Raw genomic sequence first — 12023 nt, forward strand, 5'->3', positions numbered from 1 at the left:
CGTGATTTTTACCTTGCGTGATGCTGAAAATAGCTTAAAAGGCTCTGAAGAATAAGTGAGGATGGGGAAATGGAAGATCGGTAATCAGTGTTTTCATCTCCTACAAGAAAGAATGGAGTCCCTTCTGTAGTTACAAATTTTAGTTTTTCTATTCTCGAGAAACAAATGTCAACTAAAGTGTGACTCATCACACACGAGTAGTAAATCTGAGAAGTGAAACAGCTGCACACACAGTTTTGGCTGATAATCTTCTCTCTCTCCTCCAGGTCCAAACGAAAGGTCCTGGGTCGCAAAGAACCTTCCGACTCGTTTGGCAGTCGCCAGAGTTTGGTGTCACCGGTGAAGCACAGCACCAGCGGTAGCGACCTCAGAAATCTAACCTTGGGCAGCAGCCAGAGGTCGAGCTCCCGCAACGAGAACTTCATGGCCCTCCTTCAGAAGAAAGGCAACAAGTCTTCCAGCGGAGGAACCAGAGTCTCTGCCATGGAGCTTCTAAAAAGCACAAACCCCCTGGCCCGACGTGTCACGGAGTTTTCAGCCAACACGGCATCGAATGCCGAGGGAGGAGAGACAACGGCTGGGAACGACAAACCCAGCGATCAGTGAATGGAAGCGTCTACGCAGATGTAAACCAGGTCTGTTTGCTGTCGACAAAGCTACCAACCATTTCCATGGCCTGCCACCCTATGGGAGACGGGGCCATCTGACGAACATGTCCAACCAGATCGCTCCAACTACTGGTTGACCATTTGCACTGTCCAATCAAATTGGAGCACACTTTTGGACAAAATGGTCCCTCCCACGGTTGGAGCACTGTTGGTCCGAGTCAAACCAGCCCCTCTAGGAAAGCAAGACATCAACGGAGAGAAAAGTAGGTTCTCACAATATATTTAATGGAAGGTGGAGGTTTTGAGGTCATGCTTCTAAACTGCACTGCACTATCTTTTCCTCATTGGGAATTTGTTCAGTGTGGAGGCTAGTTGGGTGGAGCAGACACTGGGAATGTAAAGATACACAGCAGGCATCTTTACTCCTGGGCTTCTTCCAGGTGAATACAATAAAAAAAACCCTGATGACTACGGGGGAGTGTATCTGAACCTGTGACCATATTAATCCCCCCTAAAGAGGAATCCCATCAATCCACAAAACAAATGGAATAAAAACACTGAAAATACAAGACTTTAACACAATTTACCCTCGATTCTACCAAACCCCTTGAGCTAGCAGCATTACAGGTCCATCACCTGTGGACCACTGACAAAGGAAATATTCCCAAACCTTGGACCTTGTGGTTCCGTCTTCTCTCCACGGTGAATGCGACACCACAGCAGCCCTCTCAGCTCCAGACAGACAGGATTACATAAAAGAGCAGGATTTACAAACAGAAACCACAAGGCGGGGGCACGCTTTTTGCCACCAAAGATGAGGCATGAGCATACCACACGTGTTATCGCTCGTGCTGTGAACACGAACACGGACCTTCACAAAACATTCCACAAAGGCGCTCGGCAAACGGACCACATTTTTGGAACATAAGCACTTTTTTCCCCCTTACTGGTGTCGCAGGTCGTTTACACGGCGCAAACACTGCGCCGCTACCTTTTTTCCTCATCTGTTACTATCTTTTCACTCTTTCTTTGGTTTCTTTTTTTTTTTTTTTTTTTTTTTGCATATATTTTTTTCTTAAACATACCCAGTGGCCATATACTGTACATGTTAAACTGGATCATACTGTAATGTATCATGTACAAAGATAAATGTAACGCATCTATCAACAACTATCATCTGCAGAAACAAAGACTATAAATAGTGTACAAAGCAGCAAGAAGATTGGACTACAAACTGCCCACGCAGTGAGGGGAATACACACACTCAAACACACACACACGCAAAGACTGCCAAGCAAAATGTTACTGAAGACAAACAAACAAAACATGGAGAAAAAAAAGAAGACCAATCTACACACAAGTGTGTGTGTGTTCATACAAAGAGTGTGCGGAGGATATCATGCCTGTGGAGTTTCTGTACGGAGAGCATGAAGCAGGCCTGCTTATTAAACAGGGTTTTTATTCATTTTGGTCTCTGGTGTTGGGACCAAAGGACTGTTAAACACTACAAACAGACCAGAGGGGACCTAAAGGTGCGTGTGTGTGTGTTTGTGTGTGTGTGCGAAAGAGGAAAGTGCCAAGAACAAAGCAAGGGGAGGGAAAAGACAGACGGGGCGAGTGCATGTATGTGTGCATTTGCAATTTTCGTGTCTGTTCTGAATACATGTCACACATTTGTGTGTGTGTGTGTGTGTGTGTGTGTGTGTGTGTGTGTGTGTGTGTGTGTGTGTGTGTGTGTGTGTGTGTGTGTGTGTGTGTGTGTGTGTGTGTGTGTGTGTGCAAATTATCACATCCGTCCCCCTCCTTCCCTTTTTATTAAGGATTATGATTGAAGTGACCTCAACATTGTTACATTAAGATTCCAGAACAAAGAGGGTTTCAGAAATCAGTGGATGGATATAAGAACGTAAACATTCCAGAACGTCTGTACAAGTTTGGAATTCTTGGATGCCCAGGTTTTAGCCTGAGAACCGGGAGGATGGATGAGAATCAAATTCCCCTCTGTGTGTCCGTCCGTGGTGATGTGGAGTGACGTGGCGTGAAAGACTTTCCTTTTTTTTTTTTCACCCTCCTCCACCTCCTCCTCCGCCGTCTCTTTGGTCACAGAGAGGAGGTGACGTCTGCGCCACCTTCCTCCTCCTCTTCCTCCTCACCGCTCACTGTTCTCCTCCTTTTTTCATCACTGCTGGAGCACACACTCCATCTGTCTCTCTTTTTCTCTGCTCTAACCTTTTTTCTGGCACATAGCACACACTCTCTCTTTTTCTTCCCCTACATGTTCATCCTCTCTCACTCGCAGTAGCAGCGCCTCTCTTTCACCTTTCTCTCGCCCTCCCTCCATCTTTCACTGCCCTTCTTCCCTTCCCTTCTCTCCATCCTCTCCCGTCGCCGCCTTCCCGCCTCTCTGCCTCTCCCATCTCTTTTCTCTCTCTCCCTCCTCCGCCTCTCCACCTCTCTCTGCATTCAGTCTATGCATCTGAGCTCAGCAGAAGACGCGACACCGGATGAATGTCAATGAATGACTGTTAAAGAAAATAGATGCTGTTCTTAGTTTGAGCGTGCAAAAAGCATTTTCTATCAGCGCTTATCTTCTGCCTTCTTTCTCTCGAGTTTTTATCATTTGTTTTTGCTCCCTTTAGTATCCATGAAATATGGAATTGCCATGGATGAATGAACAAATGAATGAATGGTTGGGATCTGTGTACTGACACGGAAACAGGAAAAGTTTGAGTGTGGTTTTTTTTTCTGGGGGTTTTTTTTTCATTAAGGACCTTGACTTTTGGGACCGGACAAAATGCCCTGCGGTCTTTGATCCATGGACCCGCCGATCAGTCTGTCCATGCCTGTGTGGACAGCCTAGATGACTCTGATCAGCGGTGGTTCAGCTCTGACACTTGAATAACCTGCTGCATGGATGGACTGCGAAAAATGGAGGACGGGAACCTTTCATCTCCTGACTCCCAGTTGGCAAACTTATTTCTCGGTGCTATTGAGTCAGAGCTCCCCCTGGTGGATGGAAAAAGAGGAACCACAGAGAAAAAAAACTTCAGCTACATCTCTCTTCCCTACAGCAGTCCTTCAGGTATTCCATCATCCTGAGAAAAAAAGCATAAATTATCACCATTTATGATGACTAGTCAAGTGACGCTTGTTTTAAATATTTAGTGAATGAAAAAAGATAAACCTATAAAACTCTGTGTTTGTTTGCCTTGTATACTGAATTATAGGCGTGTTGCTGCAGCGCCTACTGTGTTTTTTCTTCTTTTTTTTTTACATTTTCTTTTGATTTTATTTCTTATTTCAGCTGCCTTGGTAGTACATACACACCCCAATGTAACTTTTTTTGGTAAATCTTGCCAAAATTGCACTATAGTGCATGTGTAAAAGGGAGCATTTCCATGTAATCTGGCAAACAATTGCCCAAATCTGCATTCACATACAGGCAGAGTGTGGTCATGAAGACTCATTTGCCTCAGAGCAGATAAGTCGCAGACATAGGATGAGTGAAGTGGGTTGTTAAGAAGAAGCGAGGGCCAATAGATGGATAAAAACGAACAAAAAAACCCCTGCGAAGATTGTTTCTGTGCTAAACCCAGCGGGACGGGAACCGAAGATACAAGTACAGAGTTAGGAGCAAAAGGATGTGTTGTTCCAGCACTGTAACATGTGGTGTGAAGAGAGACGTACTTTCATCTAAAAAAGCGCCAGGCTGTCGAACAGGGTGTTCACTTACGGTGTGTGTTGAGGATCAAAAAAGTGTGTTTTTGACTTTTTATGTAGGCAGACAGCAGATTCTCTTTAATCGGGGAGGAAAGAGAGATAAAAACAAGCAGGAACACATGGGCACACTGGTTTAAAAAAAAGTGTTATCCCTTATGTGAGGATCTAGCCATTTAATAGAAGAACCTGATTTTTTGCAGGTTTTGTAAATGTTTCTTGGAAACAGGAGTTCCTTTAGAAGCTGAAATAATCTCGTTAATTCAGTTAATCTTCAAAGTGTGGGACTAAAAGGTCCTGCTGGGACAGAACAGCCAACTTTTCATTGATTCTGAAAAGCTACTAAGGGTGCAATATATTAGTTGTCTGTTCAAGATGATGGTGGTGATTCTGCCTACACAGCAGCTACGCCTCGAAGAAACCGCTACAAGCTTCATTCTCTAAAATATATTGGCAACATACTGTTTTGAAAATGACATTTTTTATGAAGTGTGAAAGACAGATGACAGGAGGAATATATGGAATATCTAAAGCATTATCCCTCCTTCAGGAGGAGAATAAGGAAGATAGGAAGGAGGAAAAATGATTGTGCAGAGCTGAGGTTAGACTCTGCTGAATGTGGGGATTACCACGCTGAAATTCATAATGCAGTCCATCATCTTTCCTTTCACCTCCTCTCTCTCTCTCTTCCTTCTTAGCTGTCCCGTGACTCAGAGAAGCAATCACACTAAAAGCTTTTTCTTCTCTCGACCTCTGTTTTTTTTTTTTGCCTCCCTGCGTGTTGATAAAAGGTACGAGAAAGCAACAAAGGAAGGAGGAAGGCGCTGCAATAGCTCGCTAATTAATTTGGTGTAATTTTTACATTTCATGCCTCTGCAGATATCGAGCAGCCAAACAGGAACCAGTTGCTAGGAAACGTAAATAAAAAGCAGGGCCGAAAATTTGGAAGTTAAGTTGAGAGAGCGGGAGTTCAGGCAAGGATAATTTCCTCATAGGCAAAAGGAAAGATCACACTTTATCCAAATAAGCTACAAAATAAAATTTGATGACATTCATTTGTTAAGTACTTTATGAGTACAGCTGCTACCAGTGAGAGCCAGTGCAAGACCAGAATAAACAAATAACACAATCCCCACCAGCACAAAGTTGACCGCAGCTCATCTGCAGGACTAAGAAATGTAATTTGTATAATAATTATAAGAAAACCCAAACCCATTTCTGTCATTGCTGTTTCTCCCCCTCCTCCGTTTAATGCTTTAATCCCATCTCCTATCAAGTAAAATCCAGCACTGAAAAATGAAGCCAAGCAGAAGTGATAAAAACTGCAGTTCCTCTAACGGCCACTTGAGGCTTGATGTTAGTTCAACACGTTTCGTAACTGCAATGATAGTATTTTATTTGTCTATTATTATATTATTATATTTGCACTATTTATCAAATATATAAATTGCCCTCTAGTTAACAATTACAGCTTAACCAGGCTAGCTAGCTGATATCTTAGCTGATAATGATCAAATGCTAGCTTAAAGCCTTCAAAATCCAACGGGTGATGTTACATCAGCTACATCCATTTTTTATTCGTTGTATGGGAAACCATCGGATATCTGCCACATAAACCAGACAATTAAAATTTTAAAATATATCCTAATAAACTCTCTGGCGTACTGAGATGACTGCCGATAATATGTGGATAGTCATTGTGAGACCTCTTGACTGAAAATGAGTGACTGAGCTCATAAACTCAGTGTGTTTACAGAGCTGAAGACTGAGCCGTTTCCCCATAGATTTCTATAGGACCAATAGTTTTTTTTGTAACAATCGCAGCTATCGCCCTCTGGTGGCCTTCAGATATAATGCAGGATTAAGGCACTTCTGCATCACCTTCATTTTTCTGACATTAATGTCCATGTTTTGTAAAGAGTTTGAGTCACATCATTTAGATACCTAGTCAATAGTCAGTGTGGTTGCTAGCCTTCAAAGTAAACATCTGGAAATGGATCAAAAGTATTGCTTAGCAGAGAGGTCAAGGTCTTAAAGATACAATCAGAGCTCAGCTGTACACACAGAGACATCTTTTTAAGAAAAAATCAACAGCAGTGTGAGTTTACAATCCCAATATTGTCAACAAATTAATAAATAAATGCTTTATAGTTTACAGTGGGTAGAAATAAAAACACTTTGCTGCTACCTCTTTGAGATATATATTAAGCTACTTCAGTAAATCACATTATCACATAAAAATATCAGGACTTTGTTCTATTTTTGAACAGTCTCGGCTTTATGAGCAAGCGATTGAGAGTAACAATAAGAAATAGAGAGATGCTGTGGCTGCAGATTTGGGCCAAAAGACTTTGTTGTGTTTGCTTCAGGAGTGACAGATGGGTGAAGTTTACTGTGTTTTAGTACTTGGAGTGGACAAACAGCCCATAAAGTCCATCACTGATAAACTCCATCCGCTTTACTCCCCAAGCAAAGTGAGATAAACAACCCCCTCAAACCCAATTTAAACCCCAGTACTGGGGGCTGTACAGGCAGCTTATAAAGACACAGAGATGATAATTAGAGAGACCTAGAGAAAGAGAGACAGACAGAGATATTGGAATTATTCTATTTTTGTTATTCCTCGTTGAAAAATACATATTTAAAGGAATATTCCATGTATGTATTGAATAACCCCTGTTTTCTTGCCCCATCCAATGGTGTAATCTGTTGCTGTGAGGTGGCGTCTCACACAAACGCTTCCTTCTGCAGCTCTGCAATGCCAATGTGATGAAATTATTATTATATCATTATAAATAAATTATTTTTCTTGCTTAAAAAAAAACTGTGTTGTTTGTATGCTTTCCCTCCTGCTGTAGTAGCTTTCAAGGTTACACTCTCATATCTCTGAGCTGTGTCTGCTGGAGCACCAGCTCTTCTGTTAATTGGTTGTTTCTGTCTACACAGACAAGCACCGCACGGGAAATAGAGCCTTCTGATCCAAAGTTTAATCATTAGCTACTTATATAGGGTATTTAATTACTATGTGTGTTTATGAAGCAGAAGCTGTTTTAGGGAGAAAATAACGTTCTTACATAACAGGACACTTTTAATTATATTAAAACAGACTGGATTTTGCTTCTTACTGATTTAGAAACCCATAAACTTGATTTGACTTCTATACCTTTAAAAATATCTAAATGTTAATAGGTAATCATTATCATTAAGGCCTTGGTTGTGCCTTTATTTTCCCCATATTCTGCTCATTGTGTATATATTGGCAAATACAATATGGATGGCCAAGGAAAAGGAAGGCATGAAGTACCTCTATATACCTGCACATCATGAAAATACAGTATTACAGTTTTTGCTCGTTGCTTGAACACTATAAACCCATGCTTAGACTAAAGTAACACAACTTGAAGCTTTTGTTACCATACCCCAAACACATGTACCCATACCTTAAACAAAAGTGCTGCTTTGCACTCTGGTTGCAATTATGCAACACACTTACTCCTTTATGCAACACACATGGTCCTGCATACTACACTCTATTTCATACATAAGACACTTCGTTCAAAAATGAAATTTCAGGGTGCCATTTGGAAAACACATGTATCCAAAATACAAAACACATCGGGTAATTGCAACCACTCAAATATACACCTGAAGGCACTTACTTGCAAAACTGAACACCAATTAGCCAGCCACAAAAAGCCCTCAGTTTAGCCAATTCAAGAACTTTGCAAGCATGGATGGAGGGAGAGCAAGAGGAAGAGGAGGAGGAGGTCAAAGAGGCCATGCACGGACCCATATTTCTGATGATATAAGAGCAACTTTGGTGGACCATGTCATCAACCACGGCCTGACTATGAGGGAAGCTGGGCAGAGAGTCCACCCACATCTAAGCCGCTTCACAGTGGCATCTGTAATAAGAAAATTCCGACTAGAAAACAGGTCTGTCTTCATCTCACTGCCTTCTACTCTACTCAGATGGTTTTCATAGTACTGTTCTACAGTTACCATATCAAGTGTACAGGGTATTGCAGGGTGCTAATGCTCCTTTTGCAGCCAAAGTGGTAGTTTCTGTGAAACATACCATGATTACTTATATTGAAGTACAGTGTTGTACAGTGGATGATACAGTATATACAGTGAAGTACTGTAAGAAAAATAAGCAAACCGATGACAATATGTGGTTGTATTTCTCTAGAATGACTCGAAGACCTTCTGGGGGAGGACGCCAACGCCTGTTCACACAACGGCAGGAACTTGCTGTTGTGGACCTAGTGAGGGCAGACAATGCCATCCGTCTCCACCAGCTACGACGGAAAATACTTGCAGACAGGCGAGTGTTCAGCAACATAGACCATGTGAGCATCACCACCATCAGACGCATCTTGGGTAAACACAGCATCACCATGAAGCAGCTCTACAGAGTCCCATTCGAGAGGAACAGTGACAGGGTCAAAGGACTTCGAGCTGAATATGTACGGGTACGTGTAACTGTCCCTTACATTTACAATAGAGTATTGGTGAAGTCCAGTAGCAGCTGAATATGTACCATATCAGTACCACATGGATCCATTCTGAGAGCTACACAGGTACCTGTGTGATGGGGTGAGGGTGCTGTATGTGTAGCACTGTAGTACAGTGATATGTTCCCCTTTTTTTCAGAGAATCTTGGCCATGGATGGAGCTGCACAGCCTCATGAATACATTTTCATTGATGAAGCTGGATTCGACCTGAGCAAAACAAGACGACGGGGTCGTAATGTAATTGGCCAAAGGGCAATTGTGCACGTCCCAGGGCAGCGCGGGGGAAACATCACATTATGTGCCGCCATATGCCTTCGAGGGCTTCTGCACCATCATGCAATACTAGGTCCATACAATAGCCAACACATACTCACATTTCTAGATGCTCTCCATGATATAGTTGTACAGAACAGACCAGATCAGCCCAGGTTTGTGGTGATATGGGATAATGTCAGTTTCCATCGGGCTGCTCTGGTCCAGGCCTGGTTCTCCAACCAAAGTCAACTTGAAGTGGTATGCTTGCCCCCTTACTCACCATTTTTAAACCCTATAGAGGAATTTTTTTCGGCTTGGAGATGGCGTGTATATGACCGCCAACTACATGCCTGCATGCCTCTTCTGCAGGCAATGGAACAGGCCTGCGGCGACATTCAGGTGACAGCAATCCATGGATGGTTTTGACATGGAAGAGGATATTTTCCCCGGTGCCCAGCGGGAGAAGACATTGCTTGCGATGTTGATGAGGTCCTGTGGCCAGACCCCAACAGACGGCGGGATCCATGAGCCCACGTATGCACAATTGTCATGATTTTTTGTTTACAGTATAGTGTTTTTTCTATTACTGTATTATGGGGTTTTTTTTGTTTTGGTTTTTTTTGCTTTATCTGAATTCATGGTACTGCAATGTACAATATTGAGTAGGTCTATTTGCTTTTTTGGTTGTTTGCAAATGTGTCTCCTGAAAATATGCCTTCTGAATGAACAATGGAAATCAAAGACTGCAGTGCTTTATATAAAGTAGACTAGTGTGTTCCTCCTGCTCTGTAAGTGTTTGCATATGATGCAAGTATGTGTCATTTTGTCAACAGAGTTACATTTTGACAAAGGAATGTTAGGTTTTGATAGCAGAGTTTAGGTTTTGAGAGTAGAGTTTCAATTTGGTGCAGATGTGAATGGTATATTTCCCAGTGTTGTGTCATGTTTACTTGTGTTTAGGGTTTTGGCACAATGAGCAAAGTTTTGCAAAATGTGTTCAGGCAACGGGCAAAAACTGTAAATGGTAAACTGGTAAAAAAGTATGGAGTTCCTCGGGGTTCTTTGCTAAGGCCGAAACGTTACGAGGCAGGATTCTAAAAATACTACATTTATGGCTTTGCAAATGATTTCCAACTTCATAGTCTGATGACAAAAATCAGTTGGTTTATGATACTGTGAAAGGCCTCAAAATACTAATTAATTAATGCTACTTTTTTAAAAGCTACATTTGACTGCTCCTTTGTCAACCTAGCATGTAGCTCCACATGTTTGTCAGATTGCGGATCCTGATGTGACACCAAAAAGAATTGCTCTCCGGCTGTCATAAAACCAAAGGAAAATAAACCTAAACTCCAACTTCTTATCCCAGATGACATTACCTTGTCCTCTGTGCTAATAGGAAAAACCTCATAGTCATGCTCAACTACATCTCTAGGCTTGCCTTCTATTAAATTTTTATATTGACAAAATTAAAAACATCCTGTCCTGGAGTGATACTAAAAAAGAAATCAATAGATTTGTTACTTCTACATTGATTATTGTCAGGAGGAATGCAGCTAACAGTGCATCATGATTTTATAGAGAAAAAGTATCTAACTATTTAAAGTATTCAATAAATAAAAAAAAACTGCCATCTTGTTGCTGCCTAAGTCTTCCTTTAACATTTAGGTTAGCTTAGGTTACAGACACCGAATCCACTGAAGTGTAGGAAAGCATTAAATGAAAGTTTTCATCATCTAGTAAAGCCATTTTGATTTTCAGCCTCTTTGGGTAGATCTGACCAGAAAAGAAGGCCAGAATTTAATTAGTCTTTACAAAACACGTGTAAGAAAGTAGTGACAATAACAAAAGTCTACATGTTAACATCAGACAGAGCTTTCCGTCTTTTGGTTTCATAACAACTGATTAAAATCAAACTGATAAATCCTGTTGGATCCTAGAGAAAAAAGAGCAACAGCAAATTAATTGTGATTAATTGTCTGTTGATGAAAAGGAAAAAACCCTTAACACTCTTTAATATGTTGATCAAAGATTTGTAATCTTTGAAGTTGATTTGGAGGATTTTTGACTGACTCCTTCCTTTGACATGTAAATCCCGATCAGCGCCTCGGATGCTTTTTGGTTCAGCACGAAGGTTTGTAGCCTGGGGTGAGTCTTAACTTGAGTTTCCATCGAGGATGTGAAAGCAGTTGTAGCTGCAGGTTGTTTTCATAATTAGCTCCACTACGAGAGGCAGTGTTCACTCCAAAGGCAATCTTGCCTAATTACTTTCCTCTGCCGCTGATATTGCTATCTTTGTAAGAACCAATTAGAGTCTAAACATTGCATGGGCATTTCCTTTATGGTCCAGGAGCTTTATGACTCGTTTAAAGGATTAAAACTAAGACCAGTAGCTGACATTAGTTGTCTTAAGAAAAGTACAAGTTTCTGTGCAGATTCAAATGGGCTGTCACGGCTGGTTCATACCGATGAAAACTTCACAGCAACCTTCCAATTTAGGCACACACTCCCCATCGTAGCACTGCTGTTTACTTGTTGTAGTCTAGAGCCATCTAGTGGTTAAACCAGATAAGTGCAGTCTACAGTTCTAAGCTGCCCCAGTGTTTCGAGCTCAGATTTAAAGAATAAAGTAGAAAAAATGTAATTCTTTCTTTGTAAATGTAATTAAATTTTATTATTACATTTATTATTAATTGTATTTAAAATAAATCAATGGAGTTGTATATCAGTACATTTATACATAAAAATATACATCGTATATACATAAACATACAATTTACAAACATACATTTGTACATTTTTTGTGTTGAAATGTTACTGAGATTCATTTTATGTAACTGATTTATTGTTTTCTTTAAATGAAATCATTAATGATACGTTTTAGGTTCACGTTCTTTGCATGAAAACTTTTGCATGAAAGTGATC

General features: G+C 41.0%; 1 protein-coding gene and 1 pseudogene across 3 annotated transcripts in view; both read left to right on the plus strand.

Moving 5' to 3' along the window:
• The window catches only part of nhsl2 (NHS-like 2), a 192256-nt gene extending 189875 nt beyond the window's left edge, over positions 1-2381 (plus strand). For both annotated transcript variants that reach the window (XM_085395547.1, XM_085395555.1), the window contains exon 10: positions 267-2381. In XM_085395547.1, coding sequence (XP_085251673.1) covers positions 267-606 — 340 coding nt within the window. In that variant the 3' untranslated portion in view covers positions 607-2381. The remainder of the gene's footprint in view (positions 1-266) is intronic.
• A 5371-nt stretch (positions 2382-7752) lies between these two features.
• Positions 7753-11723, plus strand: LOC146674397 (uncharacterized; annotated as a pseudogene). The gene is made up of 2 exons (XR_014910622.1): positions 7753-8800; positions 8982-11723. The product of XR_014910622.1 is annotated as an uncharacterized LOC146674397 (transcript).
• The last annotated feature ends 300 nt before the right edge of the window (positions 11724-12023 follow it).

Source organism: Rhamphochromis longiceps, linkage group LG3 (assembly GCF_057381845.1).
Source record: "Rhamphochromis longiceps isolate RC_006_pf linkage group LG3, R_longiceps_female_GT1.1, whole genome shotgun sequence".
Lineage (NCBI taxonomy): Eukaryota > Metazoa > Chordata > Actinopteri > Cichliformes > Cichlidae > Rhamphochromis > Rhamphochromis longiceps.